The sequence below is a fragment of the Somniosus microcephalus genome, chromosome 34 (assembly GCF_052327205.1).
Source record: "Somniosus microcephalus isolate GS21.2 chromosome 34, FLI_Smic_1.0, whole genome shotgun sequence".
Lineage (NCBI taxonomy): Eukaryota > Metazoa > Chordata > Chondrichthyes > Squaliformes > Somniosidae > Somniosus > Somniosus microcephalus.
The window spans coordinates 22,797,480-22,812,519 of NC_141020.1; the positions used below are offsets into that span (position 1 = coordinate 22,797,480).

Below are 15,040 nucleotides of genomic sequence, written 5' to 3' on the forward strand. Positions count from 1 at the left end.
GCTGGGTCAAAATCCTGGAACTCCCTCCCTAACAGCACTGTGGGAGTACCTTCACCACACGGACTGCAGCGGTTCAAGAAGATGGCTCACCACCACCTTCTCAAAGGCAACTAGGGATGGGCAATAAATGCTGGCCTTGCCAGCGATGCCCACATCCCATAAGCAAATTTTTAAAAATTGAGTAAATGCCCTTTAGGTGTGTACAATAGTTTCAATAACTCAGTATATTGCTGTTGCAGTATGTTGTATGAACAGGATATGTTGTTACTAAATTATCAAAGTTCATCTGCAAAATAGCAATTTGAAGAAACACTGAAAAGATACTCCAATCTGTTAAAAATATTTACAGATCTGAAGGGGCTAATGTACATCTCTGGGCATCAGTGACATGGCACTGACATCATGTGGTTATGTTGGGTATGACATGTGAAAACCACTTGCCCTTTAGCTCCTACAGCAGACTATACTTTCTTCCTTTGAAATAAATATTAAGCCGGAAAAAGTTAGTTGCTTTGCACTATGGGCGCTAATGGGACGCAAAGCAACTAGTGCCCAGGCGCGGCACTGCTAACGCCTCCCACGAAATTCAGCGGGAGGTTAGCGGCGACGGTAGCTGGTAGCGCCCCACGGTGCTGCGCCTCCAGCGATGATGTCATCGCCTTGCGCAGCGCCCTGGCCGCAAATTTGGCTCGCGCCCCCTGACCTACCACCGGACGCTATCTCCGACAGGGTCGGGGGGGCGCTTTTGAGTGCCGGGCACTTTTGTCGGCACCCCGCTCCCCCAGCAGGGCCCCGGTGCGCGCTGAGCTAGACCCCTCCCCTTTAATCAGGGGAGGGAGGCCTGCAGTACCGCGGCGCTATGTGCCGGCACACGTGGCGCTTCTGCACATAGCACCGTGAACTCCAATAGGTTTGTTAAACAGGATTTCCCTTTCATAAATCCATGTTGACTCTGCCTAATCTTACTATTAGTTTCTAAGTGCCGTTATTGCATCCTTTATAATAGATTCCAGCATTTTCCCAACTACTGATGTGAGGCTAACAGGTCTGTAGTTCCTCGTTTTCTCTCTCCCTCTTTTCTTAAATAGCGGGGTTACATTTGCTATCGTCCAATCTGCAGGAACCGTTCCAGAATCTATAGAATTTTGGAAGATGACAACCAATGCGTCCACTATCCCAATGGCCACCTCTTTCAAAACCCTAGGATGTAGGTCATCCGGTCCTTGGGATTTATTGACTTTTAGCCCCATTAATTTTGCTAGTGCTGTTTTTTTACAAATAATAATTTCTTTAAGTTGCTCATTCTCGCCACACCCTTGGTTTTCTCGTACTTCTGGGTTTTTTTTTGTGTCTTCCTCCGTGAAGACAGAAACAAAGTATTTATTTAATTTCTCTGCCATTTCCTCATTCCCCATTATAAATTCTCCCGTTTCTGACTGTAAAGGACCTACATTTACCTTCGCCAGTCTTTTCCTTTTCACATACCTATAGAAGCTTTTATAATCCGTTTTTATATTTTTCGCTAGTTTGTGCTCATATTCCATTTTCCCTTTCTTTGTCAATTTCTTGGACCCCCTTTGCTGATTTCTAAAAAGATCCCAATCCTCAGGCTGACCGCTTTTTCTGGCAACTTTATAAGCTTCCTCCTTTGACTTAATATTAGCTTTAATTTCTTTTGTTAGCCATGGTTGGATCACTTTTCCTTTTGGGTTTTTATGCCCTAGAGGAATATATGTTTGTTGCAAATTATGCATTATTTCCTTGAATGTTAGCCATTGTATGTCCACCTTCATACCTTTTAATGTAGTCTCCCAATCTACCATGGCCAACTTGTCCCTCATACCCTTGTAGTTTCCTCTGTTTAGGTTGAAGACCTTAGTTTCAGATTGGACTACATCACTCTCAAACATAATGTAAAATTCAATCATATTATGGTCACTTGTCCCTAAAAGCCCCTTTACCACAAGATTATTGATTAGCCTTTTCTCATTACACAGTACCAGATTCAGAATAGCCTGTTCCCTGGTTGTTTCCTCCACATACTGATCCAGGAAACCATCTCACATGCATTCCAAGAATTCGTCCTCCACACCATTTGATTTGCCCAGTCAATATGTAGATTAAAGTCCCCCGTGATTACCGTATTGCCATTGTAACATGCACTTCTAATACTGTTGTAAGGCTCGCAAAATTATACAAGTTCCCCCAAAGCAAGAAAAGAAGAGATATTGGACTGTTTGAATTAATATTGGGCCAAAAGGGGCTTAAAATCAAAACCCCAGGAAGATTTGGCTAGTTTTAAAAGGCATGTTCAGGCCTGTGGAAAACTGTGACAAAGGGAGGTGGGATGGGCCCCCGAAACACAGGCAGTTTGAGTATTGGATCGTCTAGGAATGTTCTGGGCCACCCCAACCTTTCTACATAAAGACAATAAAAACTGTTCCCGCTGAAACTCACAGAGGCACCAAGAACATGAATAAAACAATACATGCCAACAGTCAACCAAAGAGAACCTGGCCCCAGCAGGAAAAGACAATCAAACAGCAGTTTAAAACCAATCAGAAAGATTTCCAAAATGCTTTACACATTTTAAACTGGTTTCAAGGCAATCCCGAAACCAGTTAAAAGCCATTTAAAAATAGATGGACCATCCCCGAAGCTCATTTGAGGATTTAAAACATATTAAAATAACGAGCCTGCCAAAATTAACAAATGAACCAGAGATTTGGCGGTTAGATAAGCCAGGCCTCAAGACAGTATAATTGAGGCCTGCTTGTTCAGTGAAACAGAGCACAAGCACAGTCAGCACGTTGAGGGCAGTCAGTACGTTGAGATCAGCAGAGCAGATCAGAAAGAAGGCTCAAGTTCAGTACAGGAGAGAAAGTACGGTTCAGAAAAAATATATCATCATCACTGTACTTAGTCGGAGAATCGGAGACTTGAAGAAAGAAGAACGAAACAGGAGGAAAAGGAAAATCGCGGCAACCAAAGGCCTCAAGAAACCAACAACTACCAATATTACCACCAACCAGGTAATATTGGGCCACCGCGACCAACAAGAAACCAACCACCGAGAAATCGAAAAATCACAAACTTGTTTCCACTCTACAGGCTAGTCTGACTCACCCCTGGGTAAGATTTGACACAAAAGACTCTAAAAACTATACCTAACCAAAGAAAATTGGGTACTTACCCGATAAATCCAACCACGCAGCTAACCGCATCAGCGGACAGGCAAAGACTGAAGACCCAACGCAGGTGCAGTCTTCCACCACGTCCGGGGTACGGCAGGCCCCAACCGCCACAACTAAAGAGAACCCCGAAATCGCGAACCTCTACAATTTGTCAAGAAAGTCGTTTGGTGAGCATTTCCTGGTCCTCTGGTTTTCAACCTAGTTAGGATAGTGGGGTTGGGAGGGTAAGGGATTTTGTCTATTGTAATTCTCCCTCGCATATTCCGAGTGTTCCCCCGTTTTAGAGTATAAGATTTATTGTATTGTATATTTTCCTGTCTCAAAATAAAAATCTCAATTCTTTTCAGCAACTCAGGTGTCTGTTGCAATTTCATTACAACCCCCAAATAAGTCCAAAGTCTAGAACCAAGGGAGTGGGAACGATTCAAACCGCTCAGGGAGTCAGAGGTAAAGCTGACCACACACACCACCCCTTACACGGTGCCCTACATTACCACTATTGTTTGGTGGCCTATAAACAACTCTCACCAATGTTTTCTGCCCTTTGCTGTTTCTTAGCTCCACCCAAACTGATTCCAGTTCTACATCACGATCTGCCGAGCCAAGATCTTTTATTTCTACCGTACCGATTTCATCCCTTATTAACAGCACTCCACCACCTCTTTTCCTTTTTGTCTGTCCTTCCTAAATGTTGAGTACCCTGGAACATTCAGTTCCCAGCTTTGGTTACCCTGCAACCATGTCTCTGTAATGGCAATTATATCATGCCTATTTACTTCTATTAGTGCCATTAATTCATCCACCTTGTTACGAATGAAGTGCCTTCAACTTTGCCTGCTTAATATTTTTCTGCACGTTGACCCTCTTTATTGTTGTCCTTTGTTTCTGCTCCCTACTAGTTTTGCTGACTACTTTTCTAACTTGCACTTCCAGCTTTGTTTCTCTCCGTTCTGGGAGAACACTTAGGTTCCCAGCCCCCTGACAAACTAGTTTAAATCCTTCCCAACAGCACTAGCAAATCCCCCTGCGAGGATATTGGTCCCAGTTCTGCCGAGGTGTAATCCGTCCAGCTTGTACAGGTCCCACCTTCCCCAGAATCGGTCCCAATGCCTCAGGAATTGAAATCCCTCCCTCCTACACCATCTCTCCAGCCACGCATTCATCTGCTCTATTCTCCTATTTCTGCTCTCGCTAGCACGTGGCACTGGGAGTAATCCTGAGATTACTACCTTTGAGGTCCTGCTTTTTCATTTATTTCCTAGCTCCCTATATTCTGCTTGCAGGACCTCGTCCCTCTTTCTACCTATGTCGTTGGTACCGATATGGACCACGACCTCTGGCTATTCACCCTGCCCCTTCAGAATGTCCTGCAGCCGCTCAGTGACATCTTGACCCTGGCACCAGGGAGGCAACATACCATCCTGGAGTCACGTCTGCGACCACAGAAACATCTATCTGTTCCCCTTTCGATAGAATCCCCTATCACCATTGCTCTCCCACTCTTTTTCCTCCCCTCCTGTGCAGCTGAGCCACTCGTAGTGCCACGGACTTGGCTCTTGCTGCATTCCCCTGAGAAACCATCTCCCCCAGCAGTATCCAAAATGGAAAATCTGTTGGAGAGGGAGGCTAGACAAGCTTATGAGGAAACTGCCATCTCGGGATGTAATGATGTGGAGTGGAGGGAACCAGCATTGATCTTTGTACAGTGATGATGGGATAAGTGAGAGCTGGTTAAGGGACACTAGATGCAGAGGGGAGAGCCTCTGCTCAGGCTGGTGTGCATAGTCTTCTAAAAATGGGCTGATTGTGCATGTGGAAATACCCATTGGCTCCATCCTTGCGATATGTGCACAACAGATGGGCGCTTGTCTGCAGCCTGCTATTGATAAGGTGCCAGCATCATTCACAACTCCAGTGGTCGTTGTAGTGTCCTGCAGTGTAGGATCCACTCAACAACAACTTGCATTTATGTATTATTTAACATAGTAAAACATCCCAAGGTGCTTCACGTACATAGGATTACATAGGATATACGGCACAGAAACAGGCCATTCCGCCCAACCAGTCCATGCCGGCGTTTATATGCCACTCGAGCCTCCTCCCGTTTTTCCTCATCTAAATCTTCAGCACAAGCCTCTATTCCCTTCCCTTCTCCCTCATATGCTTGTCTAGCCTCCCCTTAAATGTATCTATACTATTCACTTCAACCACTCCCTGTGGTAGCGAGTTCCACATTCTCACCACTCTTTGGGTAAAGAAGTTTTTTTCTGAATTCCCTATTGGATTTCTTGATGACTATCTTATATTGACGGCCTCTAGTTATGCTCTTCCCCACAAGTGGAAACATTCTCTCTGTATCCACTCTATCAAAACCTTTCATAATTTTAAAGACCGCTATTAGGTCACCCCTCAGCCTTCTTTTTTCAAGAGAAAAAGAGACCCAGCCTGTTCATCCTTTCCTGATATGTATACCCTCGCATTTCTGGTATCATCCTTGTAAATCTTCTCTGCACCCTCTCCAGCGCCTCTATATCCTTTTCATAAAAAGGCGACCAGAACTGTACGCAGTACTCCAAGTGTAGTCTAACCAAGGTTCAATATAGGTTTAGCATAACTTCCCTACTTTTCAATTCTATACCCCTAGAAATAAACCCTAGTGCTTGGTTTGCTTTTTTTGCTAACCTGTGTCACTACTTTTAGTGATGTGTATTTGTACTCCGAGATCCCTTTATTCCTCTACCGCACCTAGACTTGCACCCTCCAAGTGGTAAGTGACCTCCCTATTCTTTCTACCAAAGTGTAATACTTCACATTTATCTGTGTTGAACTTCATTTGCCAATTATATGCCCATTCTGCAAGTTTATTAATGTCCTCCTGTAATTTGTTGCAGTCCTCCTCAGTATTGACTACCCCCCCCCCCAATCTGGTGTCATACATAGAAGGGGGAAATTGTACTGTGACATTTAATTGAGCTTATGGCCATAGGGTAGATCTTGACTTTGTGTGATAGTGTATTTTAATTTAGACTTTAAATTGCTTCAGGTTTCCTGCTTCTGTGTTGTGCAACCAATATCTCTCAGTGTGGAAGCTGACTCTCAGTACACATGCACCACTCCCCCCCCAACCCACCACCTTTCTCTAGAGCATGAGCAGACAGGATAGGAGGTGCCAGGGTCAATCGCTGGTCTGTGCTGAGCCAGCAGGGGAGTACTGCAGCCCAGCTCCCCTAGGCTAGGGAAGGCGGAGGCGGGGGTGGGGGGTGGAAACAACCAAGATTGGCGACCATTTAGTGACTCCAGCTGGAAAGTATACACGGGTGGCCATTGAGTGAGGACAGACTTGGGCTAGCTGTGATGCTTCCACAATCAAACTACCTGCTGGCATTCACTGTCCAGACTCAAACATGAGAAATAGCCACTTGGGTAATGTGCCTGAGGATGGCTGGAGCGAGGAGAGCTGTATGTACCTCAGTTTGGGACAGCACCTTCAGGAGAGGAAGAGAGAAAATTGAAAAGGGGGCGGGGGGGGGCGGTGAGAAGAATGCATGAATTACTTCAGAAAACCCAGGTATGGTTTGATAAAACTTTAATGAAGAATAAACAAAGCTTTCTGGATAAAGTCCCAATACTCAAAGGCTTTTATGAAAATCATGAGAGATATTTTTGGGAGCCAATTATGAGAAGATTTTTCATCATAAGGGCTGACTAATAAAATAATAATTAAGGGATAGAATTATGATTACATCCCACAAAACAATCACAGGAGCGTTTGCTGTAATAAGGAATTTGCAGGAAGTACAAAGGGGCAAAGTACTTTCAGGAACATTCCTGAGTGCACTCATTTAATAAATATTAAGATCCCTGCTTTATTCCCTATCACCTTAGACTCATGCTCCATTTAAACTGCAGTGACCACCACCCACATTGGGATCATGCTGTTCGAGTGCTTGACTTGCTTGATGCTTTGGTGATCATTCTTCAATAATGCAGCTGTGAGACAGATAAAAAAAGAAGTTCAGCTACATGCTAAAATTATAGTACAGTGGAACAATAAAAATTCTCTATCTCAACTGGTTCACTGTATCTGGAGTTGACTGGCCAATTGCTACTGATTGGCAATTCGACATAGTTAAGATAGCAAGTACAAATTGAGTTCCAATAAAGTCATCTCTTTAAATTGCTATATTAATCATATTTGTGTAAAACAGCAGATCCCAGAAGTTATGATGCCAAGGATGTCCTGTATGCTTTCCTGTTTCGGTCTATGATCTTTGGGGTAGAATTGAACTCTCAGGAGTTTTCGGGAGGGTGAGAAGCTGGGCGAGTGTACAACGTATTCGCTGGCCTAAATTGGAGTCCTGGGGTATTTTAACTCCCGGGCTTCATCTACAAGCTGCCGGTCGGCTGCCTGCCTGAAATGGATGAGAAGCGATAGCTGGACAGCAAGCAGGAAAGGAAGTTTGGTCACCAAAGGAAGGCTCATCAACAAGTAGGTAAGTGGCAGGGAGGGCATTTTGGGGGAATTTGTGGGAGTGACGGGGGCGCGGGAAATGGGGAGCGTCAGGGAGTTCAGGGCAAAAGAGGTCACGGCTTTCTGGGACCAGAGGAGCACTCCTGCTCCCAAAGAGGAAAGCTTTTTTATTTACCTTGGAGGACCTCTTAGTTCTACCTGACCCGCTTTTATCAAGCAGCAGCTTTGCTGCTCAGGCCCTGGTTAAAATCCAATCGATGTCTTATTGATGAACTGGGCCCCCAATTTGCGTTTATTTATGAGGCTCCCACCTGAGTCCAACATGAACCTCATTTGCCGACAAAACTAGTGTTGTTAAAATTGGAGATCCGCAAGAATAGAACATAAAATGAAGCAGCTCTGTTTTAACTGCTAGCCTGTTCCATTCCCACCGAGTGGGGAAGAGTTAAAATTCCCCATTTCATGTCTCACTACATTCTCTTTTGGCTGGCTGTATTTAGTAAGTGACTTTTGTTGCTGGGAAACCTGTGTGCCATGTCTGGCAACGCTTGTGGACGAAGCAGTGCCCCTGCTTTGATGACGACAGCATTGACATCCTAGTGCAGGTGCAGGTGAGGAGTAGGTGCTGTACTTCCCACTATGGCCATACTGTCTCGAAGGCTGTGGGCAGAAGAACATGGCAGGAGGTGGCAGGCAGGACCAATGCCAAGAGGACATGGGTGCAGAGCAGAGAAAAAAATTCAACCTCATTAGCTGGGTAGGGAAATGTAGGTTGGTTCAACAGCACCTGTTATTTATGTTCTGTCTAAATTAAGATTAGCCGAATCTCTTGGCTCCTATGCTGGCATGATCTCTTATCTTCAACTCATGCATTCATGTAAATTCTCTCCGCCTTCCCATGGGTGGCCATGATGCTCCAATGTAAGATTTTCACCATATCCCTTGTCCAGCAGCACCACCCTCAGCACAATGATGCCCAGTCCAACCCGCTACCTCTTCTTCCATTACTGCTGCCTGCATGCTGCACATTTCAAGCTTCATAAACACTACACTGTGTACCTTCACACATGTGGGGTCTGTAACATTTGCACATTGAATTATCATTGGCCCGCAGGCATCTGTAAGGAATAGCTATTATATTCACATGTGATCACATGCTGGGTTGTCATTGGCCTGCAGGCATCTGTAAGGACTACTATTGTTTAGAAGACCCAGGCTAGGGGTCCTAACGCCATCTTTTCCCCACTATACTGCTATGAGTAAGATCAGACCTAATGCTTATTAAAAGAGTTAAACTGTAATACTCCGTTGTCCTGCAATTTATTATTTTTGTACAAAGTGTGCAAAACAAGACAGGGTCGGCAGATTCCGTACAGACATTGTTATATAGTGAATGCCAGCTTCTGTTTTGGCAGAAGGCAGCGTACAACAGGAGACAGATCTCCACAAGTGAGGAGGTGGAGGTGGAGGTGGAAGCCGGGGTGGGGGGGTGTGCAGCAACGTTGCATGATCTGATCCATTTGAGGATAGTGCCCTCCAAATTCAGAGACTCCACTTGGAACAAGGGGCAAGACATGGAGAAGCATAGCTGCGGCTCAGAGAGTCCTTCAGTCACACAGGCACCATGCCAACTGTTTGAGGAAGCCTGATATCTACTAACACCTCATTCAAGTAAATTTTCTCTGCACCCTCTCTAAGGCCTTGGTATCCTTCCTAAACTGTGGTGCCTAGAATTGAAGACAATATTCCGGCTGAGGTCTAACCAATGATTTATAAAGGTCTAGCATAACTTCCTTGGTTTTGTTCTCTATGCCTCTATTAATATAGCCAAGGATCGATATGCTTTTTTAACAGCCTTCTCAACTTATCCTGCCACCTTCAAATAATTGTGTACATACAACCCCAAGTCTCTCTGTTCCTGCACCCCCTTTAAAATTGTACCCTTTAGTTTATATTGCCTCTCCTCATTCTTCCTACCAAAATGCATCACTTCACACTTCTCTGTGTTAAATTTCACCTGCCATACACCTGCCCATTTTACCAGTCTGTCTATGTCCTCCTGAAGCCTGCTACTATCCTCCTCGTTATTTACTACATTTCCGAGTTTCATGTCATCCGCAAACTTTAAAATTATGCTTTGTACACCCACGTCCAGGTTGTTAATATATATCAAAAAAAAGCAGAGGTCCTAATCCTGACCCCTGGGGAACACCATTGTATACTTCCCTTCAGTCTGAAAAACAACCATGCCCCACTACTCTCTGCTTTCTGTCCCTTAACCAGTTGCGTATCCATGGTGCCACTGTTCCTTTAATCCCAAGGGCTTCAATTTTGCTAACAAGTCTATTAAGTGGGACCATCAAACACCTTTTGAAAGTCCATATACACAACATCAACAGCACTACCTTAATCAACCCTCTCCGTTATGTCATCAAAGAACTCAATCAAGTTAGTCAAACACGATTTACTGGTTATTACCCTCCTTTGATGAGTGAAGTCTTGTTTTATGAATAGGGCCTGGAAGATCCTTAGCCAGTTCCAAAATGGGACTAACAGAAAATGCTGGCAAAACTCAGCAGGCCAGGCAACATCCGTGGAGAGAGAAATAGAGTTAGCGTTGACTCTGTTTCTCTCTCCACGGATGTTGCCTGGCCTGCTGAATTTTTCCAGCATTTCCAGTTGTTATTTCGGATTTCCAGCGTCTGCAGTATTTTGCTATCGCCAAAATGGGACTAGATCCACTTAGAGAATAATTATAAAACATGCAGATGGTAAAGAATAAATAGAACAAAACAACAACTTGCATTTATATAGCGCCTTTAACGAAGTAAAATCCCCAAGTCGTTTCACAGAGCATTATCAGACGAAATTTGTCAACGTAAAGGATATTAGGACTGATGGCCAAAACCTTGGTCAAAGAGGTTTAAGGAGCGTCTTAAATGAGAGGGGTAGAGAGGCGGAGAGGTTTGGGGAGGGAATTCCAGAGCTTAGGGCCTATGCAGCTGAAGGAGCGATTAAAATCGGGGATTCTCAAGAGGCTAGATGGAAGAGTGCAGAGCTCTTGAAGGGTTGTAGGACTGGAGGAGGATACAGAGATAGGGAGGGGCGATGCCATGGAGTAATTTGAAAACAAGGTTGAAAATTTTAAAATTGAGGTTGCTGGACTAGGAGGCAAATGTAGGTCAGTAAACACAGGGGTGACGGGTGAAGGGGAATTGGTACGAGTTAGGATACGGGCAGCACAGTTTTGAATGAGCTCAGGTTTATGTCGGGTAGAAGATGGGGTGGGCAGTCAGGAGAGCATTGGATAGTCAAGTCTAAAAGTAACAAAAGCACTGACTGATGAGGGTTTCAGCAGCAGATGAGCTGAGGCAGGAGCAGAGTCGGGCAATCTTATGGAGGTGGAAGTTGGCAGTCTCGGTGATGGCACGGATATGTAGTCGGAAGCTCATATTGGTGTCAAATACGACAGAGGTTCCAAATGGTCTGGTTCAGCTGCAGACAGTTGCCAGAAAGAGGGATGGAATTGGTGGTTAGGGAACAGAGTATGAGTTAAGGACCGAAAACAATGGCTTCAGTCTTCCAAATATTTAGTTGGAGCAATTTTCTGGATGTTGGACAAACTGTGTGGCAAATCAGACAGTGGAGAGGTCAAGAGAGATGGTGGCAAGCTAGAGCTGGGTGTCGTCAGCGTACCTGTGGAACCTGACGTTGTGCTTTTGGATGATGTTATCAAGGGTCAGCATGTAGATAAGAAATAGGAGGGGATCGAGGATTGATCATTTGGGAACTCCAGTGGTAACGGTGATGGAGCGTAAAGAGAAGCCAATGCAGATGGTTCTCTGGTTACGACTGGATAGTTAAGAATGAAACCAGGCGAGGGCAGTCTCACCCAGCTGGACGACGTAGGAGAGGTATTGGAGGAGGATGGTGTGGTCAAACTGTGTCAAAGGCTGCAGACAGGTCGAGAAGGATGTCATTTGTTACTTTGATCAGGGAGGTTTCAGTACTGTTGCAGGGGTGGAAACCTGATTGGAAGGATTCAAACATGGAGTTACAGGAAAAATGAACACGTATTTGGGAGGTGACAACATGTTCAAGGACTTTGGAGAGGAAAGTGAGGTTGAAGATGGGGTGGTAGTTTGCAAGGACAGAGGGGTCAAGGTGAGTTTTTTGAGGAGAGTGGTGATGACAGCAGATTTGAAGGGGAGGGGGACAGTACCTTAGGAGAGAAATCCATTAATAATATCAGCTAACATGGGGAAGGAAGGGAAGTTGGTGGTTAGCAGTTTGGTGGGAATAGGGTTGAAGATAAGATACACAACAGGGAAGGAAGAGAATAAAGAAAAGGGATAATATTAAACAGAATAAAGCAACAAAAATAATACAGGATTATTTTTAATCAGGGTTTTTAGCATGTATATATATATTTTTTTAATATTACCGTAATTTCCTTGTGATAGGAATAAAGCTACTTGTAACATCTCAGTAGCATATTTGCTGCAATATTAAGATTTCTGAGCCTTATAGAAACTGCCATACAGGAGACCATTTGGCTCACTGCACCTGGAGTTATCTAACTGGAAGGTAGAACACTTCAAAAAAATGGCCAGCTCAGGGTCTATCGAATGCAGATGGGCCTAAGTGTTAAATTTGAGGGAACAATATGCTATGGATGATGTCCACTAGGCATAGAATTGAGAATAACCAAAGTGATTTCACTAAGAGCTGTTAACAGCCATAATAGAGTTGATGGATTCATCTGTTCAGTGTAGGTTTAGCTCAAATCCCCAAAATGGAACGAAAGCTGTAAAAAGCTGCAACCAATCGAATGAATACTTACTTCAGTAACGAGACGCCCCACTAGTGTGCAGCCTCTTGGAATGTTGGATGTTCATACTATTGTTGAGCATGGTGGATGATGCATGCGGTGAGGTATTTGAGGAGGTGGTCGATTGGCTAATATCATTTGCGTTGTGTACATAAAGGATTTCGGAGTCCTCTAGAATGAGGCCAGCAACGTGAATACATGTTAACAGAAAAAACAGACATAATAATGAAAAAGACAGAAAACTCATTGCTAATGACAGTCGATTAATAAGGCATCATGAGCACATTAGGGATGAAAACTCAGTTTGAAACTGGAATTTGGATTAGCTTTCTCTCCATTTACAAGTTTGATATTTATTTTTCCCTTTTCACTCCTTAGTCTATAGCTAGTTGTTGGGAGGTGTGTGAGAGTGACCTGAGTGACTAATCCACAAATTTCCTTTGTAGTGCTCTCATCAAATCCTACCGATGACCTGACAAATATCAGGAAGTAGCCATGTAAGAAAGTCAAGGGCAGGTCACCTGCCTAGCAGACAGTTTGAGCACATTATTGCTGATTTAACATAAGAACTTAAAGCATGGAGCGAGAAAAGGCCATTCAGACCATCTTGCCAGCTCCTTCCACATAACATGCACAATCTTCTTGATCATTGCCTGTATTCCTTCCATTTAATACCTTAAAGAAAGTTTACTGCTGTTTTTTCTAATACAGAAAATTCCAGAATATCTAATTTTGCATTCTATTATTATACATCCTTCATTGGTTGCCTTCTTTGGCAAGACCTTTCCAGAGTTCCAGTGACTCAGGAACTGTCATGTTTCATACAGTTGCTGACTGGATATTTATACAGAAGTAGCTTCAAAATTGTCCAAACTTTGGATGAGATTACTCCTTTTTTGCCATCTTTGGGTTTTGTTGGCATTGCACCATTGCTTGTTTCATTGGATGTTTATTTGTTTATGTTAAGTCTGTGTGTTATATTGAGAATTACTACACAGACAACAAGAGTAAAATTCAACAGGTCTTTACTAGTCGAAGGTCAGGGCGGAACTGCCCAATAAATCATTACACAGCACTTATATACCGGTGTGGTCACCACCGGTATTACAGTATACAGTAGCCAAGATAAAGTAGTGCAACTCTTAAAATAGTTCTCTTAAAGGTGGAACGGTTACATACACTACAGTTTAGTTTCAATGTTACTAGTGGATTGTGCCATTCAAAGCACTTTGCCTCTCATAGGCTGTCATCTCTGCCCTTTGGACATTAGCAGGCTCTTGCCTCATGTCAGTAGAAAATGGAAAATGTCCAATTTCAAATGTTGCTGCCAACTGGAAGTGCAGGTGCCTCTATGACGAGATGCATCAGGTCATATCCACTCCTGGTCACGAAATATGACCTCTGTACTTCCAGTGCGTGACGCCAATCATGCTGGGAGTGTGCCAACTGTATTTAAATGAGGGAACATCGGAAAATTGGAAACAGTTCCACCCATGCAATGGCAGCACAAAAATGCATTGTTGCAAAAGCGCCAGCACATGGAGTGACAGCCTTGGCGCAGGAGTAGTACTCCAAATTAGTAGCTGTAGCTATTCCTGCCAGCAGGCTTTCAGAGGTGAGCTGATTTCATTAATAATGCTCACCTCACTCATCTGTGACTCTGTGTTGAGAGCAGGATAGAGGGTGATGATCAGGGCCTGGCTGGCAGAAGACCAGCAGGTCAGAGGCAAAGGGCTGTGAGATTCGAAGGTGAAAATCAAAAGGGGAGCGTGAAACTGATCCCTGAGACAAAAGTGCACTCTTGTCTATACTACATCTAATGTGTAACTAAATTGATAAATTACGTACTTGAGCGAGCAGGCAAGATCATTGGTTCGACAGCCGATAACATTTTAACTCTTTTTTCAAGCCAACTTTGGTAGCAGCGAATGATAACGAAGGAAAACAGAATAAACCACAATATGGACAATGTAATCTGAACCAAAGAGAGAAAGGAGGACTACTTAATTACTTAAAGCTACATTCATTCATTTTAGGACATTCTAAATACAATTAAATAACAAAGAGCGTTCGGAATTTGAATTTAAGTTTATCTATGGTTCAGTGAAACCTGAGTGTTCTTCAAAAATGAAATGTAGATGACTAGAGGATGATTAAGTGAGCGGTATCTTTATCTCCTTGATTTTTAGGAGAAGTGGCTCCTTATTTTGTTTTCCAGAATTGGTTCAATCCCCTCAATAAATACCTCGAGGTATTCAAGTAGATTCATCCAGGGCAACTCAATGGATTTGGGGGCTGCAACAGGTGCCTTGGGATAAACCCAGTGAGACTCATAATGAAGGGGATATTTTCGTTCCTTCAGAAAAGCGGTTTTATTGCGACACCGAATTTGGCAGCCAAAACAATTTGATCAAAATTGACAATTTACAATTCATTGTTGATAGTGAAGAATGCGTTACCCTACAAAATTCAATGTTGTTAAATAAACATGTGCCACACAAAGTGGGCAATAAAATTAAAATAAATGGGAAATGTTTTGTCATA

General features: G+C 43.6%; 1 protein-coding gene across 1 annotated transcript in view; it reads right to left on the reverse strand.

Annotated features, from left to right (window-relative positions):
- Nucleotides 1-6,763: 6,763 nt before the first annotated feature.
- Nucleotides 6,764-15,040, reverse strand: part of LOC147096877 (cation channel sperm-associated auxiliary subunit gamma-like) — a 297,982-nt gene continuing 289,705 nt past the window's right edge. Inside the window, exons 23-25 of the mRNA XM_085973141.1 lie at nt 14,345-14,471; nt 12,509-12,667; nt 6,764-7,184 (exon numbers count right to left, since the gene is read on the reverse strand). Coding sequence (XP_085829267.1) covers nt 12,510-12,667; nt 14,345-14,471 — 285 coding nt within the window. The 3' untranslated portion in view covers nt 6,764-7,184; nt 12,509. The remainder of the gene's footprint in view (nt 7,185-12,508; nt 12,668-14,344; nt 14,472-15,040) is intronic.